This window comes from Squalius cephalus, assembly GCF_949319135.1.
Source record: "Squalius cephalus genome assembly, chromosome: 15".
NCBI classification, from domain to species: Eukaryota; Metazoa; Chordata; class Actinopteri; order Cypriniformes; family Leuciscidae; genus Squalius; species Squalius cephalus.
Genome location: NC_137136.1, coordinates 12,463,666 through 12,482,303, shown reverse-complemented (window position 1 = coordinate 12,482,303; position 18,638 = coordinate 12,463,666). Strand labels below are relative to the sequence as shown.

The 18,638-nt window shown below is 37.3% G+C and overlaps 2 protein-coding genes across 7 annotated transcripts in view; one reads left to right on the top strand and one right to left on the bottom strand.

The window, feature by feature from the left end:
• The first annotated feature begins 217 nt into the window (after nucleotides 1-217).
• On the top strand, nucleotides 218-7,280 carry prss35 (serine protease 35). The gene is made up of 2 exons (XM_079895197.1): nucleotides 218-692; nucleotides 4,702-7,280. Exon 2 carries the CDS (start codon nucleotides 4,715-4,717, stop codon nucleotides 5,978-5,980), a length of 1,266 nt encoding a protein of 421 aa, XP_079751323.1. The 5' UTR covers nucleotides 218-692; nucleotides 4,702-4,714; the 3' UTR covers nucleotides 5,981-7,280.
• Nucleotides 7,281-7,488: 208 nt separating this feature from the next.
• Nucleotides 7,489-18,638, bottom strand: part of snap91a (synaptosome associated protein 91a) — a 48,378-nt gene continuing 37,228 nt past the window's right edge. For 2 of the 6 annotated variants that reach the window (XM_079895191.1, XM_079895192.1), the window contains 13 exons: nucleotides 17,097-17,339; nucleotides 15,717-15,797; nucleotides 15,391-15,459; nucleotides 15,026-15,142; nucleotides 14,417-14,488; nucleotides 12,953-13,135; nucleotides 10,942-11,178; nucleotides 10,826-10,850; nucleotides 10,463-10,556; nucleotides 10,298-10,384; nucleotides 10,090-10,197; nucleotides 9,266-9,360; nucleotides 7,489-9,179 (listed from right to left, as the gene is read on the bottom strand). In XM_079895191.1, the coding sequence (XP_079751317.1) occupies nucleotides 9,274-9,360; nucleotides 10,090-10,197; nucleotides 10,298-10,384; nucleotides 10,463-10,556; nucleotides 10,826-10,850; nucleotides 10,942-11,178; nucleotides 12,953-13,135; nucleotides 14,417-14,488; nucleotides 15,026-15,142; nucleotides 15,391-15,459; nucleotides 15,717-15,797; nucleotides 17,097-17,339 (1,403 nt within the window). In that variant the 3' untranslated portion in view covers nucleotides 7,489-9,179; nucleotides 9,266-9,273. Of the gene's footprint in view, nucleotides 9,180-9,265; nucleotides 9,361-10,089; nucleotides 10,198-10,297; nucleotides 10,385-10,462; nucleotides 10,557-10,825; nucleotides 10,851-10,941; nucleotides 11,179-12,952; nucleotides 13,136-14,416; nucleotides 14,565-15,025; nucleotides 15,143-15,390; nucleotides 15,460-15,716; nucleotides 15,798-17,096; nucleotides 17,340-18,638 lie in introns of all 6 variants that reach the window. The other 4 variants (XR_013823741.1, XM_079895193.1, XM_079895194.1 and 1 more) reach the window with 4 other exon arrangements.

The following is an 18,638-nucleotide window of genomic DNA, read 5'->3' as shown; positions in this document are numbered from 1 at the left end:
GCCTACCACATTTATGATTTTAGCCTCACAAAAATTATTCAAATTAATTTAGATTTTTGCATGATTAGTATTTTTCCCCTCAGTAATTTAAAGACAAAAAGGAAGCTTGACGTCATTCACCCACACAAGAATTTGCATGTGCAAGCAAATTTAGAGGCGTCCTGTTAACTCGCAGACCCCCTGCTCGCGTGTTTACGGACACGGACACAAGTGCCAGTGATGTGGGAACGGAACCGAACCACAATAAAGTCGCTGCTGCGCTATTGTGCGCTCAGTGGAACGAATCAGTGGAAAGCCCTTTTGAATTCATGACAGACTCTTTGAATCGTCAAATAAAGATTTATTCAAATCCAAAGATTCATTAAGATCAAGTGCTGAACGCTTTCTCAACTTCACTTTTTCTGCTCCATCGTTGCAGAGCATGATGGTCCCTCCCCTATACGAAACTCTTTGTGAAAATCTTGTTGGGACTTTTTTTTCCTCCCTTTCCCTTAAACGTCAAGTGTAATTCCTACCAAGGGTTTCGTCTCTGAGCTCTCCCTGTCTTGAAGGTGGAGCAGATATGAGAAGAAACGGACTATCAGCCAATCCAGCCGAAAACCTCTGAGATGAAGTAACTTTTAAACGCGTCCTGCTTAAATAACAAGCATCTGTTTGCGGATTGAACATCTCCATCAATCGAATGATAGCAGGTATGACGCTTTATTTATTTATTTATCCATTCATTCATTCATTCTCTTTAAATTTAAAATATTTATAACTTTTTGCATCATTCTAACCTGTGAAAATAATAAAGTGTCATTGTCGTGATCACATGGATTGCAAAGGTTCTGTGAAAAATTAACTATAGGCCTAATAAAAAGATATCCTACATAGCCTATATTAAAAAGGTAAATACAACTAGGCCTATATAACGGTAAATCAGGAATGATAATTAATTACAGTTGGGTTCTTTGACCCCTAATCTTACTAAACTTTTAAACCAACCCTTGCAAAAAAATAAATAAATAAAATAAAATAAAATAAACAGTGGAGGTCTCCTTTGGTGGAAGTGGTTGGCATAATTTGTATAAAAGGGAGATTATTAACTTCACATTGTTGGTGTAAAATATTCATGAATCCATGAATGAGAGAAATTCATAAAAATCCGGCAACTTTGAATGAATCAATCAGTTTTCAAACTTAATTTGAAAAGGGACCAATAGCGCCACCGTTTGGTTGATCAAGTTGGTTAAAAAAGTTGACAAATGTGCAAGATTTAGATTTTTGCCTTGCAATGGAAAAATGGGTTGATGCTGAAATGGACGGGAAATGTTCTGCTTTTTCCACTAAAGCCAGTTCTCTAGTAGCCTATTACAGAGAAAATGTCGTTAGAAATGTCATAGTGATATTTCAGCAGTGATGGAAGAATGTCAGATTTCAGTTGCTCAATTTTATAAAAAAAACAAACAAAAATAAATAAAAAAAAACTGTTGATAGAGAGATCAGACCACGTGTCAGACCAAGTTTGCCGTCTTTGAGTCTGTCGGTTTCGTCGACTTTATAAGGCCCGAGCTGTCTGCATATTTTACATCATAGACTTACTGGAATTTGTTTGGACCTCTGTAAGTGCTCCCCTTCTCACGGCAATCTCCAGTAGGGACACATCTGATTTGTCATTGCCTGAATCCATAACTTTATACCACACATTCACGCGCACATATCTCCCCTCACACTTCCGCTGAGGCTATTGTCTGTACAGATTGATTCTCATAGACAGCACGGCTGATGCAGATAATCCACACCGACGCCATGTCATACTGAAGTGTGAGGTGGGAGGAGAGGGATTCCAGCTCTGCAGGGGAAAATTTACTGAACCAAGAATGGAGTAGCAATCTATATTCCAACCCTCACTCTCCATCCCTAAACTGGCTACTGATTAGAAAATGCTGCTGCAGTCTGTGTTTTTCTTGGTCAGCGCTCAGCAATCTAATATGTGATGAATGTGTGAGAGTGGTGACTGTTAAATGCTTGGCTTTGTGCTTTGCTGATTTTTCTCTCTCTCTGTGAGTCATGCTGCACATACTTCCACCTTTGCTTTGTAATGCTTATGCTGGGATAATTTTGAAACGTATAATGCTGATTTATTGGTGAACTTCTAACATACATCATCAAAAAAAATGATGGGTTGTTCCAACCCAACTTTGGGTCAAATATGGATAAACTCAGCTGTTGGGTTAAATTTTTAAATTCAATTTTTAACCCAACATTTGGGTTTGTCCATATTTTAAAACAACCCAGCATTTTTTAGTGAATTGTTCACCCCCTAAGATGAATTGCTTGTGTGTTTTTCCTCTTCAGTTGCTTTGGTTAAGTATCTGCTTAATGAATGAATGCATTTCTGACTGGTAAATCGTGGCCTTCAGCGGTCTCATATTGCTGAATAGTCACTGTTGTCCATGGCAAGGCTGTATGAGTCTGCGTATCCACAAACCGGCATTATTTTCAAGCCTCTCTTGTATTACACACTCATCTCGTATTGCGATCTCTTCAAATGAATGCTACTGGCATCTTGTGTGTTAGTTATTGACTGTAGTGAAACTGACCGCAGAAGACTTTGTTTTATACTATAGTAATAATATCAGTGCAGTGTTAACCTTGTTGCAAAACCATTTGTTTTGTACAGTGCAATGGAATCCAAATCAGTTTCCCACCTTTTTATTTATATGGTTAGTATTAAACTGGATAATGTAAAGTCAGCTGGTTATTATTGCACAATAACCATGTCACCTTGATCAGGACCTTTGCTGATGAAAATCCCTTACTTATCGTATTCTGCAAACGGGGGATCTCATTGACATGGAAAACCTGAAAATTTCAGGATACTTGGATAAAATTGTGATTTACAGGCCTTAAAACATTGTATACAATCTTGTGTATACAAATGTATGTACAAATGGAAATGTATACAATCTTTAAAAATGATGTTATTATCTTATTATATTCATCTATATAATGTTGTTTTGAAAATCTTTATCCTGCACCCACAAATGACTGGAGGAGTCATGGAAGTGCATTGTTCAAAAGCTTTGGGAACCTTGGTATCCATTTAAAATCACTGCTTTGTTCCCAATATTTATGTGCATGATTTATGTGGTGCGCGATCATTCATATGACTTGCATGAGTCAAGCACCTTTTCATCACTGTGCAAAGTGATGGTCCGGTGGAAAAATAAAATGCACTCAAATCTTAAACTTTATCAGTTAGAGATGTTACCAGATACATAAATGAATACAGAAGTAGGCTGCTGATTTGATAGCTTTGTGTATCTGTATGTGTGTGGGTGCACGTTTGTTTAGTTTATCATTTTATACTCCTATTCATTGGTAACAGTACCAATTGCGGTACCATCCGCAGAACCCAAGTATATACTTATTACTGACATTCAGCAAGACAGTAGGAAACGTTTCCAAACCACTGACTCAAAAAGCTCTGACCCACAGGGTCAATGTTCTTATAGTCCGCACCACAAACCTCCAGTCTCCAGTTTTCCTCTAATGGCAGATATTTTCTGTCAGCCGGTACCATTTAAGAAATAATTTTTAAATGTGAGCATACTTGTGCGCTATTTTACTCATTTGTTTAGTCTCTAAAGTTAATGCAGCAAATTTGGCATATAATTACTGTATTTAATCTATTTCTTATGTAATACATTTTTTGTCTTAAAATTTTTGGTTTGGAATCTGTGGGAATACTATTGTTGACTTAACCGGAACATTAGGATTGGATCTAAATATCTGTGGAATGTGATGATGGAGAATGAGGTGTACTGTATACACTCAACATACTCTCAGGGGTTTTGAAATAGTGCTTCAAAATCTTATCATTTGTCTCCTCCTAGTGGTCATGATTGTATCATCTGTTCCCTATTTTAGTGCTTCAAGCCCTGCTCCTCCTGGAGGCCCCCTTAATATTATTTTTGGATGTCTACCTTATCTGACACACATTTCAGGTCTTGGAGCCTCTACTTAAGAGATGATGAAATAAATCAGATGTGCTAAATAATCAAGACATCCAAAATGTGTAGTGCTAGGTCCAGGAATGAGGTCCACTAATTTGTACGGTCTGTAAGCCAGATGTATGCAAGGGTTTTGGGAGTTAGTGTCAGATACTTCTTGCATATTGCATTTATATTCAGGGCAAAATTGTATTACCAATACAATTAAATAGAGGAAAAAATAAAAATAAAAATCAAGGCGCATATGCCAGATGAATGCAATGTTAGAAAAATCTGCTGCGCATATGCAGTACGCACATATGCTGCTGACAAAATTTATGCCACTTGTACAGTACTTATATCCTAAAGTGCGCATTAAAAAATATGTTGGCCTATACTTCAAGCTTTAAAAAACTGCACAGTTAATTTAATGTAAAAAAAAAAAATATTGACTGATACCAACAATTTATAACAACGCAATATGTTCTCATATTTTTGGCTATGACTGTGCTTCTGTAAGCAAAGCTGAATATGTGTAAAAGACAATTAATTATACTGAAGAAAATTCTATTGTTCACAGATTTCAGATAGATTGAAATCTGTTTTCAATCTGAAACCTTTTTTTCTCAGTTAGAAAAATGCTTTTGTTTTCCTGTATACAAAGAGTTACTGAACAGTATTTGAGGTGGTATTGATTCTCTTTTTCTCTTTGTGTCTGGTCTAGGGGTCTCTCTGCAATGGGCCCGGTACCCTTAATGCTCCTGCTTTCCATCTCAGCGCTGGCTGTGCTGGTGTCTGCAGCAGTGGACGATCCCACAGGTGACGATGACTACACCTGGCCACAGAGGAAAGTACCCCTGGTACAAGAAAAGCAAACGGTGCATCTGGCCAGTTCAGAGTTTTTGGCCAAGCCCCAGAGTGAGCTCAATGGGATATGTGGCATTGAGTGCCAGCGGGGTCTTCCAGAGCCCAGTCTGGATGATCTGGAGCAGCTACTGTCCTACGAGACCATGTACGACAACGGAACACGCACGCTCACCACCGTCACAGTGCAGGAGCTAAACGTGAGCGACGACTGGACGGGAGGCTCTCGGGTTCGCGCTCGCCGAAGACGAGAGGTCTACGGCACGGATACGAGGTTTACCATCGCTGACAAGCAGTACTCCATGAAGTATCCTTTCTCCACATCTGTGAAGATCTCCACGGGTTGTTCTGGAGTGCTGGTGTCCCCCAAACACGTCCTGACGGCCGCTCACTGCATCCACAACGGTACGGACTACCTAGACGGGGTCCAGAAACTCAGCGTCGGCGTGCTGAAAGAGCGTTCCCGCCGGAAGAAAGGCCGGAAAGGGAAAGGAAGGAAAGGCCAGAGGAAACATGAAGAAGAGGAGGAAGAAATCGACGAAAATGGAGAGATTGGAGAGAAGCATGAACGTAAGGGTAAGGGCAAAGGCAAGGGAAGGAGGAACCGTAGTCGCCGCAGCACCGTCTCTGAACAGCCCTCGTTCCGGTGGACGCGGGTGAAACAGATGCAGGTGCCGAAGGGTTGGTTTAAAGGCATCTCAGAGAACATTATGGCCGATTATGACTACGCCATCCTGGAGCTTAAGAGGGCGCAGAAGACCAAGTACATGGATTTAGGCGTCATCCCCTCCGTCAAGAAGCTGCCCGCTGGACGTATCCATTTCTCGGGATTCGACGATGACCGACCGGGCAACCTGGTGTACCGCTTCTGCTCTGTATCCGAGGAGTCCAACGACCTCTTGTACCAGTATTGCGATGCCAAGCCCGGCTCCAGCGGCTCGGGTGTCTACATTCGCCTTAAAGAACCTGGCAAGAAGAAGTGGAAGCGGAAAATCATTGGCGTGTTCTCGGGTCACCAGTGGGTGGATGTTAACGGGGTGCAGCAGGATTACAATGTGGCCGTACGAATCACTCCCCTGAAGTACGCACAGATCTGCCGCTGGGTCCATGGGGACTCTAACCAATGTCGGGGCACCTGAGAGACTCCATCAGTGGCCCGTCTGACTGCCTCGGTCCCGGCTCTCAACAACCCTTGTGCCTCCCATTTGTGCACTACACAAACTGCTGCATTCATCAACACTTGAGACTATAACACACCTACCATTGAACTTTTCCAAGCTATTTTGATGACTTAATTTATTTTATTAGACAACTTTTATTATGAATCAGTTAAAACGAATGTATTTCTAGATTCAGTTGTCCTAACGAGAACTAATTCTGTCCTAAACTGTTGTTTTGAATTAGAAAATGTACTTCAATCAGTGTTGTTTGCTATGGGAGGCATTTGTTTTGTCTGGTAATCTGTCTGGATACCTTGAAGTAGAAAGCTAGATCTGACTAGTTGACACAAGGAAAAAAAAAGGTTTTTTTTTCTTCCGAGAGAAGAAGCTTTGATGTTTGTTATTTTCCTTTTTTCTTTTCGAAGAACAGATCTGAGTATCAATATGCTGGTGTTCTTTGAAATTCTTGATTCTTGTTATCATTGTTATTGTTATTATTAAATGTGACCCTGGATCACAAAGCCAGTCACAAGTCGCACGGGTTTAGTTGTGGCAATAGCCAACAATACATTGTATGGGTCAAAATTATCGATTTTTCTTTTATGCCAAAAATCATTAGGATATTAAGTAAAGATCATGCTATATGAAGATATTTAGTAAATTTCCTATCAATGGAAAGCTTATTTACTCAGCTTTCAGATGATGTATAAATCTCAATTTAAAAAAATGTACCCATGTGACTGGTTTTGTGGTCCAGGGTCACAAATGTTCTGATTGTGTGCCTTTGACAGCATAAACTGTAAACTGTCTTCATGGGCTATCATTTTGTTTCTGCCTTTTGTATAACAATGTAACAATGCAAGCAATTAGTTGAAGATTTAAGCTTAATTTTCAGAGTCCCTTGTTGACTTTTGGTGCTAATTTAATTTTAAAATATAAAACATTTAAGGACCTGTCGAAGTAACAGCCTACTGTAGAACTGTAAGTATGTATTTAATGTAAGGCTTGTATTATGAGTTACATATGATCATGTTGTTCTTTACAAAAAAAAAACACAGGGTTATTTAAATTTAGATATGATTGATAATAAATAGCATTGTAATTATGATAAAGAGAAAAGCAACGTTGCTTCATAGGAAATATAAATCAAAAAATCTTAATATAAAATTGATTTATCAAAATTGGATTGCATCAATTTTCATTTTGTACATCTTTTTCCTAAATCTTTGCTATTAAGGACCAAATAAACTGAGATTTATATGTATTGGTCTAAGAGGACAAAATAGTGTGTGTGTTCATTTTTTCCATTAAGCTGACATAATCAAACATTTAGTTTTTCCAAGTTTGCCAACTTTTTTCCAACTTTTTTTAAACATATTTATAATAAGAAAATGGTATATAATATTTCAATTTCATTTTATATATATCAATATATATTTATATTAAAAATACATTAAATGTGTTTTTTATATATATATACCAGGAAAATATATTTTTTATATGGAGCTCTCCTCGTGAAAACAGACACATGGGGACACATGTGGGCAATTCTTCCCATCAGTTTATTGCATCTCAAAGGGCTTACATGCACTATGTAGGGGTGTCAAATATGAATCAATAAATCAAAATAAAATTTCTTTCAAAGGAACAGAGAATTGCAAAAGAGAGATCCAAAGATCTGCATTTGTCATTTCCATGAAAGATCTAACAGGGAAAGTGATACAGGGCTGTCAGTCAAACCTTTCTGTAACACTGTTTAACAGTGACCTCCTGAAAACTTTGACAAAGATCTAAGAGTCTATCACTGCTAATGAACCTACACCCTATTATCTATGTTATCAGTTATTCTCTTATAAGAGATCTTCTCCACAGTCCATTTTAATGTGCAAACTACAGTATCACCACTCACCAACAGAGGGAGCATGAATCAACCGTTTAACGTATAACAAACAAAGGTCAGGGTTCATAATGTGGTATGAGAGGGTAAGACTGAGAACCAAACATGTGGACGGGTTCTTATACAATTATACAAAATAACACTACATGTACCAGTTTCAGTTTGGATTTCATACAAGCACAAATAACTATGAGACTCAAACACAGCATTCCACTGACTACAACTGTGAAATCTTGGGGGCTTTTTTTTTTCTTTTTGTTTTTTGGGAAACATCACCAGTTGAACAAGTTGCTGTACATATTTGTTATTTTAAGATACTGCAAAAGGCCTCTCTCAGAGATCATCTGAGATTTATAGCACTGCGATTAAATGGAATTATCCAAATTTGCTGAGGTTATCCATAAAGATTAACCTCGTGGTTCTTGCGATATCCATAAAGAGTGTGTAAACAGTGAACTGACAACGCATTGACTATTAAATTATAACAATTCAAACCAAAGAATCAAAAAATATATATATGAAAAATAATATGAGTTAAAATACAAAAATTACATGTAATCACCAAGAGGTTATAGAGGAGCCCAGATATGCTATTAATTTATACATAACTCATGTATATTTATATTTCATATATTTATATTTTGTAAACAAACATGTCAGTCGATGATGGGAGATGACAATAGCATTTCTTTAAATCCGATTACCAGGTACACATCAATAAGTTGTCCACAGATAAAAATTTGAGCAGAGGAGAGACCTTTTCATCAATGAGGATAATATACACAGTACCGTCTGCAAATGATACATTGCACACTGCTCCAAAACTAACAGACAACAGAAAGCACTTGAACAACCTGTTTAGGACCTCTGACCCCAAAAGGGAAGTCCCAGAGGAACCAGAATTAAAGTTGAGGGGATCAACACACACACATCATTCATTTCAGACTTAAACACTGGAAAAAGTTGACATACATAAGAATCTTTTTTTAATCTTTAATTTTCATTTGTGTGCATTTTTTTTTTAGATAATTTTTTCTGTTTCGTTCAAAACAAAGATAACGTTGAGATAAGCACATCTTCATTTTTCTCTTTTCTCTACGATTCACTTCACAGATTGTGCTACAACATGACACAGGAATGCTGGGCGGGGCTGGGTGGGGCCGAGTGGGCGGGGTTTGGGCGGGGTCAGTGGATATCTAGCTGCAGGCTCCTCAGGCATCTGGAGGTGTAAACAGACAGCAGACCTCTCTCACTGGAGCTCAGTCTTTGAGAAAACACATACTGCAAATAGAGCATGGAGAAAATGTCATGTTACTAAGAGAGGCACCAAAGCCTCATTTAAGAAGTCACTTGTAAGATAATGATACCTGGAAAATTATAAGAAGTCCTTGATGTTGAGATCTGCAAGTGGATCCTTGGTGGGAGGTTTTTTGGGGCTCTGAGCAGCTGGTCCTGGAGACAACTGAGGAAATAAAGGGTGCTTGAGGAAGAGTAATGGCTGATGAAAATTTCATTCATTCAGTCAGTCATTTCAAATGTAAATGTAATTGTTTTTTTTTTGCTGTTTTTACTGTATTTTTGATCAAATGAATGAGCACAAAAGACTTGTTTCAAAAGCATCTTTTGATGAAAATATCTTTGTCTATGTCTTAGTCTATCATTCATTTTAGTTAGTAAAAATAACATGCAAAGTGCAAAATTAAACCAAATGTTCCAACAATTATATATTAATTTAAATATTAATAAAACCAACATATGAGAACTGTTCTTTGAAAACCTGATCTCCTAAAGTAATTGTCATCATTGCTAAAAAAGCATTTTTCATCATTGTCGTTGATGCGCTAAAAAAAACCTTTGCTTATTTCCGACATTTCGTTGATGAAAATCAAAATTGACAATTCTTGTTTTTTTTTTAATGGAACATAGCAGTATGTGCCCTTTTAATCTTTTATCAAAATAAGGTCCTCTTCTCTTCTCTGATGATGTGTTTACTGGTGCATGTCACTCACATGAGCTCAAACCACAATGACCCAATCAATTCCCGATGGACAAACTCAAGTGCCCCCTACATTTCTTTCTTGTTCGATAAGTTGTTTCACTCGCATATATAGGGAAGAAATGTCTACTGCAACTTCCATTTCGTGTGGACTGTAACAATGTTTGCATGTGCTTTTTTGTGTATGTTCTTTACTGGTGCTCCGGGTGTTCCTGTTGCTGCTGGCCCTGTAAATGGTGGTCTCATCATGGGCTGACCCATCATCACAGACTGGGGCATCATGGGAGCTCCAGCTGCTGGGGGCTGAGTAAAAAATTGACAAGTAAAATAACCATCCATAAGTGCATACAGTAAGTGCAAAATACAGAAATTTTTATTCACATTTTAAAAAGTGGTTTCTCACCATGCCAAAGCCAGGCTGTGCTCCCATGGGTGGTGCCATTGCTCCAGGCGGGGCGGCAGCTCCTGCGGCTCCAGGGGCAGGGCCAGACTAAACACAGTCGGAACAGATATATGATAAGATATACAAGAAACATTTTAATGTGTTTAAGAAAGAAGCAGCCGCTACCATCTGAGCGCCAGGTGTGCCCCAGCTACTCGGGGCGACGTGAGGGGTCCAGTTCGCTCCTCCTGTCAGTTTCTTCTCACTCCACTGGTTGTCCCTGTGCAAAACAAATAGCTGTCAGCCAACATAACGTGCAAATCATTCATAAACACGGCTCTAGGGCCACTCAAAGTGAACATGATTAAATTGTGCTAAAATGGAGAGGGAATCAATCAAGTTGCCATAACAGTCCAAATGAATTGTCAATAAGGGTCAGGTTGAGTAAATCATGCTCGTGAATAGACATTACGGATAAGTGACAAGATTATTAGGTGTTTCTGAAACAACATGGACATAGTGACTCGCTGCAACAGACACTGAACTTACTTCTTTTGGCTTCCCACTCCCAAGTCTACAAGAGAGGAAGAAACAAGATAAGTTTGAGTCGGCATCATGGGGACAATGACCCCTACATAATCAGTCCATAATTGTTCCATACATACTTCCGACCAGATTGGCGAGTGAAGTGTCCAAGTCTCCTCCGATAGGTTTAATTGGTTGGGCAGCTGCTATGGGTGCCATTGTCGGTACCATTGCGGGCGCCATGGCCGGAACCATTGCCGGCCCAGCGGTGGGCACAATCCCAGGTGTCAACGGCATGCTCGTTGCAGCCATGGGGGTCCCGCCTGTGCTCTGAGGGGTTATGGCCGGCATCAGAAGGTCTCCTAATCCGTCAAACACTGGCGTTGACAGAGAAGTGTGGGTTAATATAGCCAGCATGGATTGAGACTATTTTAGCCTAGAATTGATTTGGATATGCAACTTGTCAGCAATCCCATATAATAACAAGGCAGATGTACTGTAACAGAACAGGAGTAAAACAAAAGACAGCAACATTAAAATAAAATATACACTACCGTTCAAAAGGTCAGTAAGATTTTTTTAAATGTTTCATTAGTCTCTTATGCTCACCAAGAATGGATTTATTCAATAAAGAATATAGTAAAAGCAGTTATAATGTGAAATATTGTGAAATAAAAGAACTGTTTTCTATTTTAATATATTTTAAAATGTATTTTATTCCTGTGATCGCAAAGCTGAATTTTCAGCATCATTACTCCAGTCTTCAGTGTCACATGATCCTTCAGAAATCAATTATAACAATGATTATGCTGATTTGGCGCTCAAAAAAACATTTTTTATCATTATCAATGTTGCAATCAGTTGTGCTGCTTAGCATTTTTACGGGAACCATAAATTTTTTGGAGGGATTCTTTGATGAATAGAAAGTTCAAAAGAACAGCATTTATTTGAAACAGAAATTGTATCGTTATAAATGCCTTTACTGTCAGTTTTGGTTAATTTAATGTGTAATAAAAGTAAGGATTTCTTAAAAATAAAGATCTGTCTGACCCCAAACATTTGAGCGAAAGTGCATATATATTTAAAAAACAAAAATAAATTGAGATCCACACATTTATCATAACATTCATGTGGTATTCAAAAATTGCATCCAGGGGTGTTAACTACATGCATTGGGAAACCAAAAACTGGCAACACACATCAGAACATCTTTATAAACAGGACTTTCATTGCATTACAACATGGTTGGACGCATCATGTCAGGCACCAAAGAAAATATCCTCACTGCAGAACTAATTGTACCAGATGGGGATCATACACCTCCCAGTCAATGACCCGAAACTTTAACCTTAAAGGTAAGGTTTTGGGTCTTCAAAAATTTTAAAGGTGCACCATGTCTTTTTTTAATAGCTTAAAATGACTTAGAAAAGCTAGAAAAGCATGAAGAATTCACAACACATTTATAAAGTAGCTAATAATATATGCTGAAATGATTATTTCAGTGCACCTTTTATGAAAAAGTATTCCGGTACAGTGCCAACAACTCTAAGGCAGGCAATTCATTCTGATGCAGTAATGCTCAAGATCTGTAAAATAGGCGAGCAGGGAAAAACTGCACAGAGTTCAAAAGGGTAAAGGGTGTGCATGTGCAGTGGATGAACAAACAGCGTGAGAACATTCAAACCTCCCAGCGATACATGCCGCAAAGCCCTGCGTTCTCTCACCAACTCACCAATCGCACAGCAGGAGCAAGCAATGAGCCAGATCAGTGTGCAAGGAGAGAGTTATCAGAAACGAAGAGAGAGACATGACAGAATAATGGGACAGATGAAGTTGAGAAAAGCAGTATAATAGTAAGAGAGCAAGAATAGACAGAACACAAGAAGAAATGAAAAAGGAGAAAAAGCACAGGGAGAATGCATTTTATAAGCACTGCCACATCCTCTCTGTATTATTTAAGAAGGTCAGCAGATACAGAAGTGCCCATGCAAGACGAAAGTGTGCTGAGAAGCAAGCAAGCTTGAAAAACGCCACGCTGTGTTCAAGAGAAAATAAAACAGTTTTGGCAAAAAGGTCATTATCAATGTTTAATGTGAGTGTATAGCAATCTGTTCAAAACACCTGGGGAACATGTATAATATGATTTTTCACCTGACGTATCAAAGCCACCAGATGCTGCTGTGGTGGCGAGTGCGCTGTCTGCCACTGCTGGTGTGGAGGTCACCGGCGAACTGGCGAAGGCATCAAAACCCGACTCCAGCAGGTCAGCTGGGGCTGAGGCTGGCACTGCTGCTGGGGTCGGTGTAACCGTCAGGGTGACCGGTGAAATCAACCCTACAGACATCAACAGGTGAGACGCCAAATCCACAATGCACTTTTAGATTTTTTTAAAAAAGGTTTTGGAATTTGTTTTAGTTTATATAAATATAAATATATATATACACATACAGACCCTTTCCAAAAAATTAGAATATCATGGAAAAGTTTATTTATTTCCATAATTCCATTCAAAACGTTAAACTTCCATAGATTATAGATTCAGGGCCCACAACTTAAACAATTTCAAGTATTTAGTTGTTTATTTGTACATAATTTGGGCTTCCAGCTCATAAAACCCACGAAAACAGGATTTCAAAAAATTAGAATATTACATGAAATCACACAGTAATTACACAGTGATACCATGGTCATTGAACCAGGTTTTGGTTATTTTCCAGCAGGATTTGCACCTGCCCACACTGCCAAAATAACCAAAACCTGGTTCAATGACCATGGTATCACTGTGTAATTACTGTGTGATTTCATGTAATATTCAAATTTTTGAAATCCTGTTTTCGTGGTTATTATGAGATGAAATATTAATAAAAACTATATATATATATATATATATATATATATATATATATATATATATATATATATATATATATATATAAGCTAAATAAATAAAATAAAGCAAAAATTTTATACATATATATATATATATATATATATATATAAAGCTAAATAAATAAAATAAATAAAGCAAAAAAATGTATATATATATATATTTTAAATCTAACATTTTAAATAAAGCTTTTTATTTATATATTTATCTTTATTTAAATTAGCAAAACAATATTTTTAATAGTTTAGTTAACAATAACAACACTGCTGAGATGAGAATTTATTTTATTTTTTTATTATCCTAATTTAATAAAAATATTAATTACAAATTATATTATCAACATAACAATTTACACTTAAAGTTTTACTGAAAAAGTAACATTAATTAATCTGCAAGCATTAGTTTATAGAAAAATATTTAATCTTAGCATTTTATATATATATATATATATATATATATATTGCAATATATTATTACAATATATTATTATTACTATTATTGGATAAAATTATACATTTAACAAAAAAGCAATGATAATAACTATTATTATTATTATGATTACTATCATTTATTTATTTGTTTTCTTGTTTTTTTTTTTACTTAATTATTTATTAGGCATTAACTGCATTACATAAATAGAACAGCACTTCGGCAGTGCTTGTTCTAGCTTCTCTGTTTCATCATCAATCAAAAATTAGAGTTTTCCCAATCAAGATTTATGACCATACCTCCAAGCAGGTCACAGGATGGTGCTCCAGGAGCAGCGGACTGGGACTCTCCAGTAGTGTCTCCAAATGTGTCTGTTCCAGAGACAGACGTCCCACAGCGCAGCATGAAGGAGGAGAAGCATTAGTCAGCCTTAAAGCTGCATACACACTGAGAGAGGGGCAGATGGAGAGAGTGAGCCAAGAACATACAACAGGCCCACACAGAATCACACCGTAACAAACACTGACACATGGATGTGCATTCCCTGTATCTTTCCACACTTATAATGTATACGGCACAGCATGCAAATACACTATACTCAAACAAACGTCTCTCTTCTCATCTCTCATCATCTGCTCACTTAACAGACACTGACAAAAGTACCCTCTATGAAAAACTGGGTCATGAAACAGCTGGTGTATACTTACCAGTTCATAAATTGAAATGTCTATGCTATAAAATTAAACTTGAACAAGCTCAGCACCAACGTTGTGTAGTCAGATGTAAAAACCAGATCATAATTCTCTGGGTTACACTGCAGTGGAAGCCTTTGAATATGAATATCTCAACATTTAAGCACTTCCTCTGGTCTTCTAGGTGTTTTTTATGAGAGAGTTTAGGGGACACACCAAGGAGATCCAGCACAGGTACAGGTTCGGCTTTAGGAGGAGAGACAGGAGCAGCTGGAGCAGCTGGAGCACCACGTGTAGGAGCCACTGGAGCAACAGCTGGAGCAATAAATGAGTCTATATGAGAAAGAGAGAGACACCTTTGAAAATAATACTAGCAGTTTAAAGTGTTACTGTGAGGTATAGTGAAAGTAGAAGTGCATTGAAGAACATTAACCAAATACAGCATTAAATTAAAGGGATAATTCACTCAAAAATGAAGATTCTGTCATCATTTACTCACCCTCTTGTCATGTTAAACCTGCATGACTTCCATTCTTTTGTGGAACATGCTAGGTTTAGCAAGATAAGCCTCATACACTCACCAGACAAGAGATCACCAGTCACACTGGCCTCAGGCAAAGGTGAGGGCCCGCGTGACACAGCGGGAAGATCTTCCAGACCAAGCCAAAGCAGAAAGAGGAAGTGGAGGATGAAATGTAAGAGAAGAGAAATCAATAAGGAGCAGAAGCACGTAAATAACACAGAGTCGTGCTTTTGAGGGTGCAAACATGCACAAGTCCACGTTCCACTATGAGGACAAACCAAGACGGAGTGGGCAAAAAAACAGATGAGAAAGAAGAAAGGTGAGACTAGAAGAGACAAGACGAGACGAGACGTTCAATAGAAGTATGGGAATCAACTCCTGTACCTGCACCAAATAGGTCTACGCTAGGAGTGGTTGCTTTGGGCTCTGTGGAGGAGCTTTGCTCAGGCATTGAATCAAACATATCTATAAACAAGGACACACATTTGCATTACGCTTCTAGTCAGTGCATAACATGACAGCTTCAAGTAAGAGAGAGAGAGAGAGAGAGAGAGAGAGAGAGAGAGAGAGAGAGAGAGAGAGAGAGAGAGAGAGAGAGAGAGAGAGAGAGAGAGAGAGAGAGAGAGAGAGAGAGAGAGAGAGAGAAAATCGCCATTTAGACGAGAAAACATTCTGCTTTGCTTGCTTTTTTCCATAATCACTGAACAAGTAGCACAAAAGACAATTCAATCCAGTCTGCAAATGTCAATGCAAACTGCAGCATTCAGATTATGGTCAAAAAGCCAGAAAATGATTGCAGGACAAATGTGGTCACTGCAAATCCTGGTTTTGTCAGATTGCAGTGCGATTTTAGAGGCCAAATGTGAATCAGTGACATTGACCACCCCTCTTGATTTACAATTATTTATTTATATACAGTATATATATATATATATATATATATATATATATATATATATATATATATATATATATATATATATATATATATATATATATATATTATACCTATCAATTGATATTTACAATTATATCAATGGTATTATATTTTAGAAATATTTAATATTTACACTACTGTTCAAAGTTTTGGGTTCGGTAAGATTTTTAAATGTTTTTAAAAGATGTCTCTTATGCTCACCAAGGCTGCATTTATATGATCAAAAATAGTAAAAACAGTGATATTATGAAGTATTATTACAATTTAAAATAAGTACTTTATATTTGATTATATTTTAAAATGTAATTTATTGCTGTGATGGCAAAGCTGAATTTTCAGCATCATTACTCCAGTCTTCAGTGTCACATGATCCTTCAGAAATCATTCAAATATGATGATTTGGTGTTCAAGAAACATTTCTTATTCTTATCAATGTTAAAAAAAGGTTGTGCTGCTTAATATTTTTGTAGAAACCGTGATAGATCTTTTTGTATTCTTTGATATAAAGTTCAACAGAACAGCATTTATTTGAAATAGAAATCTTTTGTAACATTATAAATGTCTTTATTGTGACTTTTGATCAATTAAATGCATCTTTGCTGAATAGTAATAGTAATATTTCAAACTATTGTTTATTCCTAAGAACTGAAAAGGTGGTTAAGGTCATGATTCACAAACCAGAATGACCAAAAAATAAAATAGAAATCTAAATGAGAGAAATCAAACAAAGAGAATCTTAATAATGTTGGGGAACTAGCGTAGCAAGTTAATATTGTCATAATGCAGAGTAAAGCAAGACAGAGGCAGAACTACAGCAGAAATATTACCACTAAACAGGTCTAGTGTTGGCGGAGCTGCGGGCTCAGTTGTAGCAGATGCGGTGGTGGTGGTGGTGGTGGTGGTGGCAGTAGCGGGTGGAGGAGAGGGGACAGCAGGGGCCGCTGTTGGTGAGATGCTCGGCTCGGCGCTGGTAGGGGACGCTGCGGCAGCGATACTCTCTACTGGCTTCATGGCAAAGAGATCCAACTCTGGGGCAATGCTTGAGCTCCCCTCGGATGTGGCCCAGGGGTCTTTATTAGGGAGGGGTGGGGGGTGAAAATGGAGTGGGGAAGGTTTGTTACATAACAAACACTGCAAATGAAAAAGAAACACACTGAGAGCTCATAACTTCAGCAGCACTGAAGTCACGGAGAGAGAGAGAGGAGATGGATTTTACCTTAAAAAGCACACTGTAAGACACCATTAACCTTAGTACTGCAACCACCAGACTAATTCAAACGTAGTTAAAAACTGTTTTGGTTCACGTTTATGTTTTCTTGTCTTTTATTTTGTAGTTTAAATCACCCCCTATACCCTTAAATAGGGCACTATTTGAGTGGACAGCCATTTGTAGTGGTGTCCGAAACCATAGTGGACATTATCAAGTGCACTCATTCAATCCCACAATGCACCACAATAGCGAGTGTACAAGCGATGTTCACTCAATGGCTATGTGATTCTGCCATGTGTCATGTTCTGATTGGTTGTTTTGGTCATGCGTTTCTCAGTTCTATTCTGTTTCAATAAACTGCATATGGGTTCGCATTCAACTTGCCTTCAGTGGACTTATGTTACAAAAACATAATAAACAATGTTATGTTTTAATGATCGTTTGTCCTCCAACAGAGAACAGACATTCTACTGACTATAAGTAACTTTGCATGTACATGTCAACTTATTAACCCTAACCTAACCGTCTACTAATACTCTAATGAAACTTAGTTGACATGTAGTTGCAAAGTAGTAGAATGTCTAAAGTGGACTACTGAAATAAAGTGTAACCCTAAGTTACAATAAAAGCAAATATAAAGTAAGTTAAATATAGAGTAACTCTGTTCATGTTCTATGACACCGCAGCTGCATTATGTAAATACAACCACTAAGCTTTTGCTCTTCAAACTTCATGAAATTAAAAGTTTAGGTTGTTAAAATGAATCACTGATACTGAACATGTAAGCTGGAAGGGAAATTATTAGTAAAGTTAACATAGCACTCAAAAATTATGAGCCTTTTTTTAGATTTTTAGATTTAAGCATTTCAATTAATACTAAAATTTCATCTAATTGAATTGAATAATCCTTATGTAAAAAATATGTAAGGATTATTATATTAAAATATTTAAGGATTATTCAATTCAATTTGATGGAATTTTACTATTTTACTATTAATTGAAATGCGTAAATCTTGAAAAAAGTCTTTTTTTGAGTCTTTCTGCAGAAAGTTAAGGCAAAAATAATTTTCAATCATCATCTTAAGGATTTGGTTTTGTTTTCAAAACATCTAAACATCCTTAAAACAAAATTAATTTTGCTTTTAATGTTTTAAGGATG

Coding starts and splice junctions, on each gene's coding strand:
- prss35 (XM_079895197.1), top strand. CDS start 4,715: ATGGGCCCGGTACCCTTAATGCTCCTGCTTTCCATCTCAGCGCTGGCT.